Source organism: Dama dama, chromosome 20 (assembly GCF_033118175.1).
Source record: "Dama dama isolate Ldn47 chromosome 20, ASM3311817v1, whole genome shotgun sequence".
Taxonomy (NCBI): Eukaryota; Metazoa; Chordata; class Mammalia; order Artiodactyla; family Cervidae; genus Dama; species Dama dama.
In genome coordinates, this window is record NC_083700.1 from 57,047,963 (window position 1) to 57,067,058 (window position 19,096).

A 19,096-nucleotide genomic window follows, 5' to 3' on the forward strand; every position below is an offset into this window, starting at 1 on the left:
TTCCTGATGGGAGAGACTGACTGAGGGGGAAACTGGGTCTTGTTTGATTGGTGGGGCCATGCTCACTAAACCTTTAATTATCTTTTGTTACCTATTATTGACCAGATACATTTCAGTATTCACAGGTATTAGTTTCTGCAAAGATCCGCTGGTCAATAAAAGGTACAGACTACTGTGTGTTAAATAAGCTACAAGGATATATTGCACAACACAGGGAATATAGTCAGTGTTTTAACTGTAAATGAAGTACAGCCTTTAAAAATTGTGAATCACTATGTTGTGCACCTAAAAACTTAACTTACTATTGTACATCAGCTATACCTCAATTGAAAAAAGAATTCCAAGTTACTCCATAAGTTATATAAATTTAAGAAGTAAATTGTTAAGAGACAGAATGATGTCTTTAAAAATTCTGTATCAAATACATTCTAAATGTCTCTAAACCTCTGAGAGACAATAATATGGAAACAGTATAGATATTTAAAAGTACAAAGAAAAATATGGGCAAGTAGAATAGAATAGTGCTCTTTTCCCCCAGATTCACGTATTCCATGTTCAAAGAATGTCACTGAAATATAATAAATGTATTACACAGCTAGCATAATAATGGTCATTTTATTAGTAGACTTGAGACAGGTATGAAAATTAGACCAAGAATATTCTAAATAATTAAATCAAAGTCAGAGATTTTTGTCTTTATATTATGTCTAATATCTTTATTCACATAGATGTAAGCTGTTTATCCATAATAAGTGTTATGGTTCTGATGATAATTTCTTTTGAGCTTTTTTTCAGATAGTTGGTCCTAATATGTGATAATTGGTTTTTCAAGTGCATTTTAGAATAAGTAGTTTGAACTGCTTATCATATCAAAGGATTTTATATTAGAAATGTTTAGAAAAAGTTAAAAGTAGGGCTTCCCTGATAGCTCAGTTGGTAAAGAATCCACCTGCAATGCAGGAAACCCCGGTTCGATTCCTGAATCAGGAAGATCCACTGGAGAAGGGATAGGCTACCCACTCCAGTATTCTTGGGCTTCCCTTGTGGCTTAGCTGGTAAAGAATTTGCCTGCAACGTGGGAGAGCTGGGTTCAATCCCTGGGTTGGGAAGATCCCCTGGAGAAGGAAAAGGCTACCCACTCCAGTATTCTGGCCTGGAGAATTCCATGGACTGTATTGTCCATGGGGTCACAAAGAGTCAGACACGAGTGAGTGACTTTCACAGGTTTATTTGTTTCTGCCTCAAGAATTAAAATGAGTAAGTGTAATTTCTTTAGGTCAATTTATATCTTAATATTTAAGATTTTGCAGATTAAAGAACAGAGAATATAATTTCTAATGAAGAATGATAAAGTAGAATTAGCTCTTAGATACTTTTTAAAAGGTGATGAAATATAATATTTTCTAATTAATGCAATTGATTAAGTGCATTAATCACTTAATTAATGGCTGAGTGGTCCTGCTTAAATTGTTTTCAATCATTTTAACATTCAGTACAAATGCAAGTTATTTTGATATCTTTTATAACATACTTTACTCATCTGAAAATTCACATTGTTACCTTGGACTTCATTTTGTCAGTATTTTTTCTAGCAGAATAATTCTGAGATTGTCTTTAAATAACCAGTGTTTATGGTGTTCTTCATGTTGTTGAAATTCAATATCCTGAAATTATCTGAAGGTGAGAGTGAAGAGTGTTCGTCTCTCAGTCATGTCTGACTCTTTGTGATCCCGTGGACTATAGCCCTCCAGGCTCCTCTGTCCATGGAATTCTCCAGGCAAGAATACTGAAGTGGGTTGCCATTCCCTTCTCCAGGAGATCTTCCCAACCCAGGGACTGAACCTGGGTCTCCCACATGGCAGGCAGATTCTTTACTGTCTGAGAGTGGAACTAAACAAGTTATTGTACATTTGATTTCATATTTTTACAGAAAAAAATATTCCACATTAACTATTTAATCTGTGTTCTCAAATACTTAGATACATTGATTGTTCCTGCATGTGGTCTCTCTAGGGTCCAATGGGAGAACAAGGAGAGAGAGGAGAGCCTGGAGCAGAGGGATATAAGGTAATTCCTATAAATTTCACACCTTTCTTCTGAATGTGAATAGGTTTCTCTGTGGTTCTGCTCAGTTGCAAATGAAAATAAGCATCATTGAGATAATTAGTAATATCTTACGTTTTTGATCCTAGAAGAAGCTCTTTGTATTTTCTGTTCCTTCTTTCTAAAATTATCTTCATCTCCTTCCATTGCTGCTTTGTCTCATCATTCAGATCTCACCTGAAATATTACTTTTGAGAGGGCTTCTCTAACTGCCCTTTCTATCCACCACTTTATATCTTATTACTCTATTTATTTTATGGCATTTAATGTTATCCAAATTATCTTACCACCTTTTTATACACTCATTTTTTGTCTATTGTCTACATCCCCTAAGAAAATATAATATCCATGAGAATAAGACTGACATGTTTTTCATCATTATACCCCCAACTTTGAGAACACAGATTTCCTACTATATAGTAGAAGTTCATTAGAGACTTGTCAAGTGGATAAACACCATTATATTCTTATGTCAATTCTTATCCTCTTCTATTCTTAAAAGGATTTTTAGAGACAAGCTGTATTGCTCAAATTATATTTGACTATGGAGAGAATTTATTCAGTGTCATTATTTATTAGCATATTTGCGTTGAGGATGTTCTGTATTCCTGCCCTGTATTTCTTCCATTTCTGTTTATAATGTCATATGCTAAATAAAATGTATATAATAATGTCATATACTAAATAAAATATATATATATATATCTTCCATTTCTGTTTATAATGTCATATACCAAATAAAATGGTCATTTGTTAACTCTCTCCCTATACCTCCTATCTTTTTCCTTTGCTCACAACATTATCTGCTTGCTCACAAAATTACATAATCTTTACTTACATAAATCCTGTCTACCCTTTATAATCTAATTCATACTCCCTTTTCTACTGTCTAACAGCAAGCTTTCCCTCTAATCTAGTCCTATAGTATTTATTGGTTATAGAAGTCATTCAATACAAATATTTTACAATCTTCTGCTACTATCATTTTTGCTAATTGTTTTTAATGTGTAGATATCTTAGCTCCTCAATTTGAATATGACTTCTTTCTTTCTTGTATAATATTTGTTTTAAGCCCTGTACATAATAGTATATAATATGTTGTTGTTCAGTCATAAGTCGTGTCCAACTGTCTGAGACCCCCATGGACTGCAGCACACCAGGCTTCCCTGTCCTTCACTATTTCCCAGAGTTTGCTCAAACTCATGTCCACTGAGTCAACAGTGCCATCCAACCGTCTCATCCTCTATCGACCCCCTTCTCCTTTACTTGAAATTAGCTATTCTTTGGGTTGAGAAGCCAACTCACGGCGTTCAGCATAATTTGAGAAGCTCCTTAAACTTCTTTGACTTTTTCTGTGCTAACTTCTCTACACGTTCTTAGGAAAATCAGGTTCTTATAATATCTTCTTTTGACTTCTACCAACTACAACCAGTAACTATCAGCATGGCAAACAAACAGCTAATTATTCTGTTGGAAGGGAAAGAATCTCTTCTTCACCTGGCTGGGAGAAGAAAAATCCTGCCCCTGTTTTTCTGGATAGTCCCTAGATTCTTTAGAAATCCTTCATCAGAGGTAAGTTTTTCCCTAGGATGGCTGTAGAATCTGGTTCTCCTTTAGTCCATAGAGTGCTGATGAAGTCTTCGGTCATGGATGTTTTACCACTTAATGTGATATACATTTTCTTGTTTGTCTTATTCCATCTTGTTTCTTAGGCTTTAAGAGTCATTTTGTCATTTGTTGATGGATCTATTTTAAAAAGCCATTAAGTGCCAGTCAGTCACAATAACTTCATTACTTAGACATCTCAAAGTCATGAAATACCCACACTTGTACCCTGCCACATTTTCCCAAGCACATGTTCAATTCAAACAGTGGAACTATGCTTTATTCAGAGTTAGATCATTCTGTTATACCCTTACGTGATACTTTTAAATGATTGCCTTTCTATATAGGCATTGTAGACATAACCATTTCACTCTAGTAAACAGATGGTCAGAATTATTATAAGCTTCTTTCAATTGTGCTCAAATGCACATAGCATAAAATTTACCGTTTTAACCATTTTAAAATGGTATAATTTAGAGACATTTACTATATTGGCAATATTGTACAATCATCACACATTGCCTAGGTCTAGAACATTTTCATCACCCAAAAAAAAAAAAAAACTGTGCTTGTTAAACAGTCATTCTACTTCTCCCAACCTCTGGAAACCACTACTCTGCTTTCTATCTCTACCAAATTATCTATTCTGTATCTTTCATATAATTGGGATCATAAAATATATAGCCTTTGGTGTCTGGCTTCTTTCACTTTACACAGTGTTTTCAAGATTCATCCATGTTGTAAAATATGTCAGTACTTCATTCCTTTTTATGGTTGAATAATCACCAAGCTTTTAAAAACACTTTTATATTCACAAATATTCTTTTTTTTTTAGTAAGGATATCACTATATTTATTCTCATTCAGGCAATTTTTCTATAACTTCAATAGTTTCCTCTCGAAACATAAGAACAAAAGAATCCCAAAGCTCAGAACTGGATCACTTGGCCCTTTCTCTTCTTACCTCCTCTGAGTTCAAAATGCTTGCACCTCTTAATGGCCAGCATCCTCTTGGATCTGCAGCTGGAAAAATATAGAACGCTTCACGAATCTGCATGTCATCCTTGCACAGGGGCCATGCTAATCTTCTCTGTATCATTCCAATTTTAGTATATGTGCTGCCGAAGCGAGCACCACAAATATTCTTAAAGTTATGATAAACTCATGATTTTCCTGTTGGAGAAAAAAGATGGAATGGATAATGAATATTTTGCTTTCGTCTGGCTATGAACAACTGAAAGACATTTTGAAACCCTTATCACCATCCTTTGTTCTTTTTTTCCTCTTGAAGAAACTGAGACTCACAAAAGTCAAGTATCTCGTTCATTATTATCAGTAAATATAACTAGTCATCACTGTATGTGATATGTTTTATGTGTTACATATAATTAAATGTCTTCTCATTCAGCATTTATTTTAGTGTCTTCCATGGACCAGGAAGGAGCCCTGAATGTAACATGGAGCATTCAACACACAGTCTTTGACTCCATGGACATCACATATAAAAAATAAGAATATTTAATCAGTATCAAAGCGGATATAGTAAAATATTTGCCATCCAGAAAACTACACATCACGTATGTCAAGATAAATTCACTTGAGGCTTGATAGAGAGCCAGAGAACATGGTATGAATAAGAACATTATACTGTTAATATTCACTTTTTAAAAGTGTGGGCAGAAACACATAAATATCTAAGATTAAGTCAACCTAAACTTATATGAGACAAAGCCCTAGAAATAAGTTGAATAAATTATGTTCTACCTTAAACTCCTTTTTACTTTGGTTTGGCAAAGGTCATAGAAATTTTTGCATACAATAAAAGAACTACTAATCCTATCCTCACTAGGTCTTCAGTCCTTAGCATTAGATATACACATCCAAATAGCTACTAGACAGCATCACAGGTACCTCAGACTCAGCATGTCCCAGTCCAAATCTGATCCTCCTCTTTTTATGTCTTTAATTCAGTGAATAGTACCAGCAGCAGACATCCAGATGTCTAGTGAACTGATCTTCCCTCTTTCTATCTCTCTCTGTCTCTTTTTCACTCTCTGTCTCTCTTGCTTTCTCTTTTCTCTCACCTCTCCCTCCTCATTCTCCCCTCTCTCTATCCTCTCATCTCTCAACTTCAATTGGCCACTTCTTTTAACCTTTTATGTATCTCTGGAGTCTATCCACTTTGCCCTACTTTAGGGTTTCATCATGTTTTGCCTGAATTCTTTTAACAGCTCACTAATTTGACTCACTATCCACAGTCACAGCTCTTTTAAATCCATTCTCCACTTAACATGTTGTGTTAGATGAATCTCCATTCATTCTCCCATGCTATTCCTCTGCAGAATGCCTTCCTTTTTCTTTACCGCCTGGAAAACTCATCCTTTAAACTTCAGCTTCCCATATAAAATCATCTCTTATGATTTTATAATCATCATATATAATCATCACTTTCCATATAAAATCGTCTCCAGGCTCCCTTTGATCATCCAACCCCTCCCACTACTAACATCACCAGAAAAAAAATCAATCACTTCCCGTAATCTTGCCCACATAACTTCATAATAATATTTACTGCAGCGTATTTAATTCTTACCACTGTAGAAAAATAATTTGTCAGTTTTTATTGGGATGGAAAGAGCCAAAGGAGCTATAGTGGAGCTCCTAGGAAACAAGTTTGTTTTTCCTAAGGTTTGCATCCAAACATCACAAACCCTATAAGAGGCAGTTGGTTCTTCTATAATCATTCTAAAAGGTCTCTGTAAAACTGCAGCTAGAATGGTGACAAAGCCATGATAGACCATGATGGTTTGGAGTTTTGTAGTTGACTCAGTATGGTTACACTTAGTTCACTTTGTAATCCCATCTCTTCACCAATTGCTTCTCTCCTGAGCTGGCTTTATAAGTGACCTACAATAATTGTATTTACTTAAATGAAACTCCCCCTTGGTTGACCTGATTCTGTTACTTGATGATCCTGGTCATGTTTTGTTGATAAGAGTCATGTTGTTTGTTGGTAGTCATCCTTTTCTCTTTAGTTATGACTGTGTGCTATTTATAGAAAGTTTTCCAAATCAGCCTTTATCTCTTGCATCTGTTTTCTCCCTTAAACAGGATTTGTTTACTTTATCAGGAAGTTGAATCTTAAAACCATAAACATTTACGCTGCAGAATGCAAACAAAAAAGACTTCAACTGATCTTGCTGTGAGAATAAATCATTAGCCTTAGGTAATCCCTTCTCCTCCTAGCCCAGAAAGGAGATGAGCCTGATAACTGTCCTTCCTATGGCATCCTTTCTGTAATATACAGGAAGAAAGGAATCTGAAGTGGACAGTGGGGAAGGGGATAAAAGAGGTTACATGTGGAATTCTTCTTACATAACTGTTACCTGACATGCCCCTAGGTTGTTGTTAGTTTCTGTTTGCACACTTGAAAAATGTGGTAGGTCAGCATTCCTTTCTAGGAGAACTGGGCTGATGACAGATTGCTAGAGTCAGAGTCACTTGATGTCTTGGCATATGCAGTGACAACCACCAGTCTTCAACTCAGTAAATCTACTATCTAAAAGGCTGTGACCTTAATTTGTAAAAGTGGAGACCATAGAACACTGGAAAAAAGATTGAAAAAGACATTTGGTTTCGAACTCTTTATTCACTAGTTATTTACTATGTTAGTTTCCTGAGCCTGCCATAACAAATTACCACAAACCAGGTGGCTTAAAACGACAGAAATTTATTCTCTCATGATCCTGGAAGCCAGAAATCCAAAAGCAAGATATGAACAGGGCTGTGCTCCCATTATTGGCTCTAGGAAAGAACCTTTCTTGCTTCTTCCAGCTTCTGGTAGCTAACAACATCTTGTGGCTGCATCACTCTATCCTCTGCTCATCTTCACATGACCTTCTCATTTGTATCCTTCTTTTTCTCTGTGTCTCTTACACGGACAACTGTCAGTGGATTTGGGGCCCACATGGATAATCCAGAGAGCTTCCCAGATGGCGTTATGGTAAAGAACCCACCTGCTAATGCAGAACACAAGAAATACAGGCTTGATCCCTAGGTCGGGAAGATCTCCTAGAGGAGGAAATGGCAACCCACTCTAGGATTCTTGCCTGGATAGTCGCATGGACAGAAGAGCCTGGAGGGCTATAATCCAGAGGGTCACAAAGAGTCCAGGAAAATCTCCTTCTGAAATACTTAACGTGATGATATCTGCAAAGACCCTTTTCTCCAAATAAGATCACATTCACAGGTTTTGAGGATTAGGGCATAGACATCTTTTGGCAGACCTATATTAACCCATATGGAAAAAACCTCTATACTCTTTCTTAGTTATCATTATATCCAGTGGCGGTTATGTTCTATACTATTTCTAAGAGAGAATCGTTACCTCTATAATATTTAAATTGAATTTTGCAACATTCTGCTACCACTTTAAGTGATACTTGGAGAAGGAAATGGCAACCCACTCCAGTATTCTCTTGCCTGGAAAATGCCATGGACAGAGCAGTGTAGCGGGTTTACAGTCCATGGAGTCGCGAAGAGTCGGACACGACTGAGCGACTTCACTTCCACTTTATGTGATGCTACTCTATCCTCTAAGTTGTATGTCTTTATGTATTCTAATAATATATCCTTTTCTCTTCATAGGGCCATGTGGGTATACCAGGACCAAGAGGTGCCACTGGACAGCAAGGGCCCCCAGTATGTTTTGAAAGCATTCTTTGTAACATTAATGTTAACATATGTTATTTGGTCTCTACTTTATATGTGATTTCTCTTTTGATTCCTGTTAAAGGGTGAGCCAGGTGACCAGGGTGAACAAGGACTAAAAGGAGAGAGAGGATCTGAAGTAAGTTGAAATCATTTAAGACAATTTGAAATGTATTGCTGGCTTGAGAAAGCAAGGACACAGGGAGTTGCTGTTCATGATAACTTAAATGATCATTCACCCTTTCAGAACAAGAATCACATGGGCCTCTAAACAATGTGTTTGTCAATAATCGCGCTAAAGCATCATTATTGATTAATTTATGTGTTTTGACTGCCCTCCAGATTTCCCTTTACCAGCAGACTATTCTGATTTTTAGAAAATTGCCTAGACTTATCCCAAACTAACTGTCCTTCTTTGGGGTTTTAGGTAGAAATAACAACTAGCCTTAAAGCCAGTATCGCTAAGTGAAAATTTAGCAGTCATGCTTATATAGTTGCTGTAGTAAAGTAGGGGTATAAATCACTGGACTATATGACACAGAGTCAAAATTGGCTTAAAAGATTTTTTTTTCCCATAGCACAAGTCAATTATTTGTTATCAACAAACTAAAAATCTATTATTACTGAATTTAGCCATCTCCTTCCCTGTATCAGAATAGATGTTGCTTCAACCTTACATATGGAGAAGGAAATGGCAACCCACCCCAGTATTCTTGCCTAGAAAATCCCATGGACAGAGCAGCCTGGCGGGTTCTAGTTCATGGAGTCGTAAGAGTTGGACACGACTGAGCAACTGAACACACACACACACACCCTTACAAAACAACTGGATTTGTAATTTGTAGCATCAGTTCATCGCTACCCAACTTTTCATTCAGCCTTATTAAAAAAAAAAAAAAAAATGCGGAGAAAGAATACAGCTGTCTGATTCACTTAGAAGTTGTAATACCCAAATTGGAAAAAGCAGTGGAAAAATCTGTGAACCTAGAACACTACTAATGCTTTCATGTGACTTCCTTATGCTTGCTTTAAGTAGCTAAGGATGAACATGCGCTCCCAAGGTTTGATTCTAAAATTACTAATCCTTTACAGTTAGTACTTTCATTTTCTTGGTGTTTTCTTTTTGCTTTTTGACGTATCTCAGAAAGAATAAAATTTTTTTTGCTGTTTCTTCATATCTGTTAAAATTATACCAATGAAAATAAAATAGTCTCACTAGATCACTGCACCTCCAGTCTATATAGTCAGCCTTCCCAAGTATTAGAGCTGAAAAGTGCTGAGGAGCCGTGGTTTAAATTCTGTATAATCCGTGAGAACTAGTTCTTTTCCCACTATGGGCGATGCTGGCATACAGTCTGGGGTTACACTAAAAACCTTTATGCAATTTCAGTTAGGAGCGGTTGTTACCAAAATATCACTGACTGTTACTCACTAGGGTCACTTTGAATAGCCAGATGGATCCTGGGGAATAGCCGGCATCTTATTTCTGTAAAGCTTTAAATGTGTTTTTTAGATTTGGAAAGGGCCCTTTAAAATCATTTGGACAGCCCTCTCATCTTTCAAATGAAGTAGTTCAGGTCCCAAAGAGATTTATGAGTTACTAAGATCACAAAACTGGTTACAACAAAACCAACATTAGAAACTTTATTTCTTGACTCCCATTATTACACAGAAGCCTTCTTTTATAGATTAAATTAAATATTAATTTTACTTAACCAACTGATTGATTCATTAGTCTCTCAGATATGAAACTGTGGACAACTATTAAAAAAATTGGAGCAAGTCAAGTCAAAACCAATTGCAAACCACTACATTTTTTAGAGACTTTCATAATGCAAATGTAGTGAACTGTCCCATAATGGCTTTCAAATACAGAGACTCAAGCCAAAATTTTATTTTCTTCCCAAAACAAAATTCCAGATTTTAGTGAGTTGAAATTTCTTGGTTAAAAAGAGTATGAGTCTTACTTCTCTAAGTCTGAGTTTGTATTTTAAAGCTACCCTCTCTAACAAAGTTAGAACTAGCAAAGTATTGAGATGACTATTCTTCAGCTTCATTTAAATAAAAAACAAGTGAGTGTTTGGATAGTAATGGCACATTTAAAATTTTCTGTTATCTAAAGAATTAGATTACCTACTTTTGTAGTCTGTGAAGTGGTACAATTCCAGTGAATTGAAAGCTGTTTTAAATGGATCTGATTTCAAAAGGGTCATTCTATTTTTCAAAGCTAGGCAGACAAAAGAGCACAATTCTGCATATACTCTAAAGACTATATATGAATTCATTCACCTTTCCTATTATGAAAACAGGAAAGTCTGTTTGATTTATGAGATACTTAAATTTAAATAAAATAATATGAGTAAGTTGTTTGAAAAGAGCATAGAATGCTTCTAGCTTTATTGCATTTGAATTTGGGGCATTGGTGGAAGAGTGACATTTCTCACCCTTTTTATGACACCAACTGAATTAATCACCTACTAACACCTTCTATTTTTTCTTTGTCTTTGGCCCAGTCTTTAATTTCCTACTGAACAGACCACCTCTGTGTAGGATTAATATTTAGTAATATTTGGCTCTTAATTTAGTTATAAGAATACCTAGCGATTCCAAATTCAAGGCTTTTTTAAATGCACAAATTCAAAAAAATACCAGTCTTTTACACTTTGTTGACCTTTATGTATTTTAAACTTCCATTGCAAGTCTGTGGTTCCTCTAACTGGCCTACTTCATTTTAGTTATGATGTAAGGAAACTGTTCGTGAATTGAGCAACTAAAAACAGCAGAGACTATTTTGCTATTTTTATACACTTTATGTTCAGTAGGTAGGTTTCTGCCACAATTTTACCATTAAAAGTAGCAAAAGTATTCTTTAAAAATAATTTGCATAGCCATAATTTTCCTTTAGTGTTATTCTGTTGGGAGCTACTTCCTCATACCTATCCAAGTATTAATAACTAATATTCTAAATCTAATTTTCACAATGATAGATCCATATATATAGGTTTTAGAATACAGTATTTACCTGTTCTGAAATAATTCCCAACATAATAGCCACCCCAAAACATAATTGATTTGTGATGGTCAATGAATGTCTTTGTTTTTATTTTGTTATTTGAATGTTTGGAATAAAGCACTCATATATATGTATAGCATATCTGAACCTTAAGCCATAAACTCAGATACACTAAAAGTATAACTTTATGTTCTTTGTAATGGAACTTACTTTCTGTTCTGAGTGCCCTTCCTGGCCTGTGGTAGAAACCTAATTGATGGAAATTTAGTCAATTGATTGCCTTTAACTCTGTCCACTCAGATGTCTTGCATTTGATTTAGAGAGTTTTCCCCATTCATTGTCTTTTCAAATATGCAGTTACACTCCGGGTGGCAATGGTAGGGAAGAGGAATAGGAGGTGAGATTGGGTCTCAGCCATCATCTGTTGGTGCTAGCATCCACTGAAATGTGCATCATCCCTTTGGAGCCCCGTTGGCCATCGTTCCACTGTTTCGGTGTCTACGTTGGCCCTCCTAGCAGAAGTTCTTTGATCCCTGTTGATTTTTACACTGTTTTATCAACTCAGGTTTAAGACCTCCTCAGATCAGGCTCCAAGGGCCATGTGCTTTCTGTTCTTCGCCACGTGGAAATATTCTGCTGCTCCCCGCACCATGCTCTGTGCTTGAGGGACTTAGACTTTCTCAGGACCCTTGGCCTGATATCTCATGGAGAATTTCTACTCTTGTTGCTGACAGTGTAATTTAGTGGACTTCTCATGAGGCCTTTAGTCTCCCTAGCCATCATCTCTGTACCCAAGTCCCCACATTTGTCTGCAGTATTATTGTCTCCACCCGCCCCGGGACTTGAGGGGTGGCGTCAAGGTCTCTTCTCAGAGATACCCATCAATGTCTTCAGTCTTGCTTCTCTTTTTACCTTTTCTCCAAAGTGAAGATTTTTTTTATATCCTCTTAGGCAGGAAAAACTTTCTCTTACATTATTATAATTCTTCTAAATATGTTCTTTGTGTCATAAATTTTATGACTTGAATCTTTTATTACCTTGACTTTTGAGACTTTTAATATTTGAAAATCAGGTTTTTGTGTGGGTTGCACAAAATACTGGAGTGGGTTGCATTTTTGTGTTAAGGAAATACATTCTTTTCAAACTATTACCCCACCATGAGATTCAGAGGACTATTTTGAAATTCATAAGCTAAAAAAGTTTATTTTAAAAATCAAAAGTCTAGAACAGATCTTTCACTTTATAAAAAGAAATACGGTGAGGAAAAAAAGCACACCAGTTAACATATTTTAATATTATCACAATTCATATACTATTTTGTGCTATTCAAAACAACCAAAAACAAAATTGTTTTCAATATTTAAAATAGTATTTATTTGCCTATTTCATTTCTTCATTGTGTTTTATTATAAGATCATATGTTTCAGAAATTGTATTTACTTCAAGTAAACCCAGTTCACCAACTATCCCATTTTCTTACCTTTAGGAGGAATTTATATTAATGACTTTTTGAAGCAAGAAAAATAGCTTTTGAACTTGGAGGTATAACCCTTGATTAATATAGTTCCCTTTCATCAAATTCTAACAAAATGGGATTTTTATTTCTTACAGAAAATGCCCTTATTCTCTGTTACTACATACACTATCTCTTCTTAAAACATTTAAGCTCATTTTCAGACTATGTAGCATCTTTTGAAATTTTTTATCTTGTTATTATTGTCAAATTGACTTTTTAGCACAACTATTTTCAGATTTTAATAACTTAACATCCCATTTTGGTGAAATTATCTTGTTTCTGAGAACTTCTGACTTATGAAAAATATGTCTGGTAATGGCAATATGCTTTTTTTTAAATTTGTGAACTAGGTCACTCTTTTCCACATTTTTCTTCTTAAGATAATTTTAGGATAGCATGAGAATAATGGCATGATTTGCAAGGGCAAATTTCTAACTATCCTGGCAGACCATTACAGCGGAATCAATTATAATTTAAAACATCTCACACATGGAAAACCAAGCAGCTCTGTGAGAAATAAATATCTTTTCTTTGATTCACAAGTATGTTCTTCTCTGTACTTCCAGATAGAACATTTTAACTTACTGATTCATATCCCTCACTCTACTTTAAGTGCCTTGGGAACAGGAGCTTTAATTTTGCATCTCCAACACATAACAGAGTCCCTGGTACCTCATAGTCAATGAATGTTTGTTGCTGTTATTTTGTCACTAAATAGCAAAGTCGTGTCTGACTATTTTGTAACACCATCCACTGTAGTCCACCAGTCTCCTCTGTCCATGGGATTTTCCAGGCAAGAATACTGAAGTGGGTTGCATTTCCTTCTCCAGAGATCTTCCCAGCCCAGGGATAGAGCCCGCATCTCCTGCGTTGCAGTGCGTCCTTTACCGCTGAGCCACTGGGGAAGCCCCAGTGAATGCTCACTGAATTAATTAAATAGGTACTTAACCAATTTCAATAGGGAGACAGAGGCCTTGCCTGTAAGTGGGGACTTTTGTTTAAATAATCAGCTTCTTTTTAGAACTATAAATCTTTGAAAGTTAATTGCTCAGTCGTGTCTGACTGCGAGACCATGGACCACCAGGCTCCTCTTTCCATGGAATTCTCCAAGCAAGAATACTGGAGTGGGTTGCCATTTCCTTCTCCAGGGGATATTCCTGACCCAGGGACCGAACCCGGGTCTCCTGCATTGCAGGCAGATTCTTTACCATCCTGAGCCATAAGGATAGCTCCTTTTGGAGGCCAGGTGGAAATTCATCCATTATCTGGTCAAATTCTCTCATTTACAGATGAAAAAGTAACTCCCAGGAAAGTTAAATAACAATCCCAATGATGAGTATAAGGACTTGCTTGTAGCATCCAGGTATTCGAGTTCTTTTCTATGGCATCTGTTTATTGCAATCAATTGACAACAGTGCTTCACATCTTTAGGGTCCTAAAGGGAAAAGAGGAGCTCCTGGTCCTCCTGGGAAACCTGGGATTCCTGTAAGTAACAAGCTGTCTTCATCTTCATTATTTTTCTAAATAGAATTGGCAACTTTAGCTAGCAGAATAGTTTGGAGCCAATTATGACAAGTGTTGGATAAATTACATTGTCTTTAAAAAATGTTTAAACTCGTGCTGGAACACAGAGGGAACAAAATATGACCATTAGCTCAAAACCAAGCTTGGTGTTGAAATAGAAGTCACTGCAGTTGAAGGATGTTATTTTCCGGTGTATGGAGACCTGTCTGTGAATTCATGCTACTACTGTCGATGATGAGCTACTGAAAAACAGGGAACTTGGAGTCATGACTAAATGAATGGTGACAAAGGTCAGAGATATCCAAGCATGATTAAAAGGACATGACCTGGATTTTAGTGAGAGAACTTGACCTCTCATTTCCCTGGGAAACAGAACAGAAAGTCTTAGGGGAAAAAAAAAAACTTCAAATCCTTTCATCATAAAACAAAGTTTAATTTTACCTTAGCCATTCATTTCCTCTTTGGCCAGGCAAGTATGTGTTGACTAGCTTATTAGCAAAGGCTTTCTGCTGGTCTCCCCTAGCCAAGGGCCTGATTTGAGTGGCCTGTGTTAGTTCAAGAAAAGTAAAGAAGTGAATATAAATTATAAGCACATTGAGATCAGAGATCCCTGTAGATTAAATCTTGTTCCTCAAGAATAGAAACAAAATGTTCAGACCTTTATTCAGTCGTATATTTATCTAATTCAAAGCGGCAATTAAAGAGCCTTAATTTATTTCTTGGGGAAATAATACAGTATGAAGTTTTAGAGATGATGAATGTCAGCCTGTATTCTATGCAAACAGGTGCACAAGGCTGATCTTTTCTCCATAGCTGGATAAACCATGGGCTGGCACAATGAGAAATACTAAGAAAATACACCAAAGCAGAAATGTTACCAAGTAAATTGCTGATTAGCTTGGCATTTTGTTTAGAGGACAGTTGACTAATCTGTTGTATACAAATAGTAAATTATTAAGGAATCCAGGAAATAGGAAAATTTGTCCTGGGACAGAGTATTAAAAATGTAACCCCCTATCTTAATAAATATAAAAGTATTTGTCATTTAAATATCTGTATAGCATCTCTCTATAATCCAAGTAATTTTTAATTATCAAGGGACTTCCAGGACTACCTGGGCCAAAAGGCATGCAAGGATACCATGGAGCAGAAGGCATTTCAGGAAACCCTGGAAAAATTGGGCTACCAGGAAAACACGGACTTCCTGTGAGTAGATTGAATGTTTTTTACACTTTATTTCTTACGCATAAGTGTCTCTTTACAGGATCATAGATATTTTGGCTGTCTTTCTTAGCTTTGACATTCGCTCAGATTAAGCCAATCATTACTATAATAATTATTTTGGAATTGTGTTTATGATTTTCAGGGAATATCAATGAGTACATTCTGTTGTATATTTTATATATAATAACCCATATTATTAATAATTTATATCATTCTTAGTACATATAAAAGCTGGTAAATAGGAACCATAAAGAAGTAATATTTTAAAGGCTACACAAGCTGACTGTTTTGAATTCATCAAATGTCTTAAGCCACCTTTGGAACATTTCAGGCTTAGCAATGACTCAAGGTAAGCTCTGCCAAAATCATTTTCCCTTTACTTTTATAGCCACACTATTTTGTAAGAATTATGTCAGTATTTTCTCTGTGTTCATCCATTGGTGATGCAATGAGCAATGATATAGATTCTTATTTTTATGCAAATTTCTATCTTATTTATTTGATCAGAAACTTAAAATGATATTTTTGTCTTCATTTATCCATTTTCCCTTTTTCCTTCCTAAGGTCATTATAATCTGGATATTTATTGTTATCCCATGTTCTGTTTCCGCTTGAAATATGAGAATAATTAATCGCATATTTCAGTAATCCAGTAAATCCAGTAAAATTTATCCTTTTACTTTTCTACTATTTGGATATGGTTGTATATTAATCTGTTTTTCTTTTCTTAAATAAATCAGTCCTAGTTGTTTATTCATATGAACCATGGGATTATACCAAAACCAAACGCAAATTAATATTCTTCTTTCACTATAATGAATTATCTCATTTGTTTAAAAAAATCTATTGAATTATGACCAGCCAATTTAATTATTTAAGAAATAAATATCTAGCCAGATTCTATTTGGAAAGGTGAATATTTTTAAGGAGGCTTAGCTTGGTTTCTGTTTGTTTTGGAGACAGTATATCTGAACATCAGAGCATCACGTTAAGGCCTAGAAAACTTTGAAAGTCAAGCTGATGTTTTTAATTAAAATATGTACTTCATAAACTTCTACCATTAACATCAGTGTGGTTAAAAGAGGACTTTGATTTGAGATCTCAGTCTTAAAGGGAGCTCATGCCCTGGGCCTTCATTTAGATGCTACATTCTAGGCTTACCATGTAATAGTCTTAAAATGAGGTTGTGGATTTTTAAAAATACAATATCAAAAGCTTAAGAGTTGGTCTGAGTCTCTGTTTAAGTTTTACCTGAAAATGTTATAATGAATCTTATTTTATTGCTTTGAATAAGATTTTGAGGGTTGAAACAAGGAAAACCACATTTCAAAATATGTTATATATTTTGCTGTGAACACAAGTTTAATCATGGAGGTGGTACGTATGTGGATGTGCCCAGTAGTCTATAAGGCTAATAACTGAGTTGTAAATACTAATAATAACAAATAGATTAATTTAATTACAGGAAGAGGAACTCATTTGTTTTCGACTAAAATACCACTAACCCAGATCCTTATTCCAGATATGGATAATACAGATCAGTACCCTATGTATATGTGTTTAATAGGAATTTCAGATATTCAGCATATAAGATATTTATCAGACACTAGTGACAGGTCAAAGTCATCCATTACTTCTTATATCAGGTCACTTTATACTTCATTGTGAAAACTTCTTTCTGGCAATATGTGACACCTGCAGGTCCCCCTGGAAAGGATTGAAAATTGGGAAATGGAATGAATACATTGATTTGGACTTACAAAAATATGAACCATTTTCTCTTGCATAAAAACAGCAATATGGCACATGACTATTACCTGCTGCTAGTTTCCAGAATGATAACAGACATTTTCTAATTACATCCTTCTTCAGTAGGATAATACTTGAAAGACAGTAATATAATGACTGAGAGAAAGCTAATACAGAAAACAATCAATGCAGATAAGATAGTGATTTCATTTTAATTCTAAGTAATATTCTAGAATCTGGCACACTGGTTTTATTGACAGTGTGGGTGAAGGCTAAGGCATGAAACCAAATCACTGGCTCAATATAGGATAGATCAGAATGAAGAGGACTTAAAGCCAGACGGTGAGGCCACACTCAGGGCTATTGCAAAACCCAGTTAGAACTCTAGAGCATATCGACAGGGCTTCTTTGGTTACAAACAACAAACATGGCTATATGGATTGCCCACATATATAGGTTTGCCCAAGCTCTGCCCACTGGGAAGAGTTTCTTTCAGTAATATCTTTCACAGTTCAATGCAGCAGCAATCCACTTGTAAATGATGGTGAAATTCAGTGTAGATTTACCTATAAAACAGGCTGGAGCTTTCTTCTCCCTTACTAACTGGTTAAAAGAATTCTCTAGGAAAGTGGAAGGAGCAGTATTAAAGCAGTAGAACAAGCATCATGGACGTCTCGATTGCATGATTGCATATTTCATTTTGTGATTTTTGGACCTACTAGGGCCCAATACTATTTCTATTTAGACGTGAATGCTGCTGTACACAGCCAGTTTTATGATTCAGTGGATCAGATATCACTATCATAATGAGCAGTTCAGGAGACATGCTGCTGCTGCTAAGTCGTTTCAGTCATGTCTGACTCTGTGCAACCCCATAGATGGCAGCCCACCAGGCTCCCCTGTCCGTGGCATTCTCCAGGCAAGAGTACTGGAGTGGATTGCCATTTCCTTCTCCAGTGCATGAAAGTGAAAAGTGAAAGTGAAGTCTCTCAGTCATTTCTGACTTGTAGCGACTCCATGGACTGCAGCCCACCAGGCTCCTCCGTCCATGGGATTTTCCAGGCAAGAGTACTGGAGTGGGGTGCCATCGCCTTCTCCCTCAGGACACATAGTTATTTGATAATTCAGCTTCACCCAGACAAAGTCCAGAACTGCTTTCCAAATGGGAGATTACATTTGGCAAAGAAGGCATGACTTACCTACAAAACCTTATGAATATGAGCTCTGATTCTCTTATTGGGATTACCAAAGAGTGCATAGAGCATCTCTGTCAGCTACAGACCCTTCTCATATTATTGGATCTGCTCAGTCATACATTCAAATAGCAAGGTATCTTACATGGCATCTTGAATCTGCTGCAGTCTTTTCCTCAGGGCCCACAAAAGCTAGCAAGTTGGCAAAGGGCTTGAATGGATATTTCTTCAAATAAGATACACAAATGACCTATAATCACAAGGAAAGGTGCTCAGCACCACTAATCATTAGGGAAAATGCAAATCAAAACCACTATTAGACACCACTTGGCTTCGCTGGTGGCTCAGCAATAACGAAACCGCCTGCTAATGCAGGAGACTTGAGTTTGATTTCTGAGTTGGGAAGATCCCCTGGAGAAGGAAATGGCAACCCACTCCAGGATTCCTGCTTAGGAAATCC

General features: G+C 36.0%; 1 protein-coding gene and 1 non-coding gene across 2 annotated transcripts in view; one reads left to right on the forward strand and one right to left on the reverse strand.

The window, feature by feature from the left end:
* The window catches only part of COL24A1 (collagen type XXIV alpha 1 chain), a 368,161-nt gene that overhangs the window by 287,849 nt on the left and 61,216 nt on the right, over positions 1-19,096 (forward strand). The window contains exons 44-48 of the mRNA XM_061121489.1: positions 2,014-2,067; positions 8,355-8,408; positions 8,503-8,556; positions 14,378-14,431; positions 15,569-15,676. Coding sequence (XP_060977472.1) covers positions 2,014-2,067; positions 8,355-8,408; positions 8,503-8,556; positions 14,378-14,431; positions 15,569-15,676 — 324 coding nt within the window. The remainder of the gene's footprint in view (positions 1-2,013; positions 2,068-8,354; positions 8,409-8,502; positions 8,557-14,377; positions 14,432-15,568; positions 15,677-19,096) is intronic.
* On the reverse strand, positions 4,735-4,841 carry LOC133041759 (U6 spliceosomal RNA). Its single transcript, XR_009689334.1, has one exon. It is a non-coding gene; the product is annotated as a U6 spliceosomal RNA (small nuclear RNA).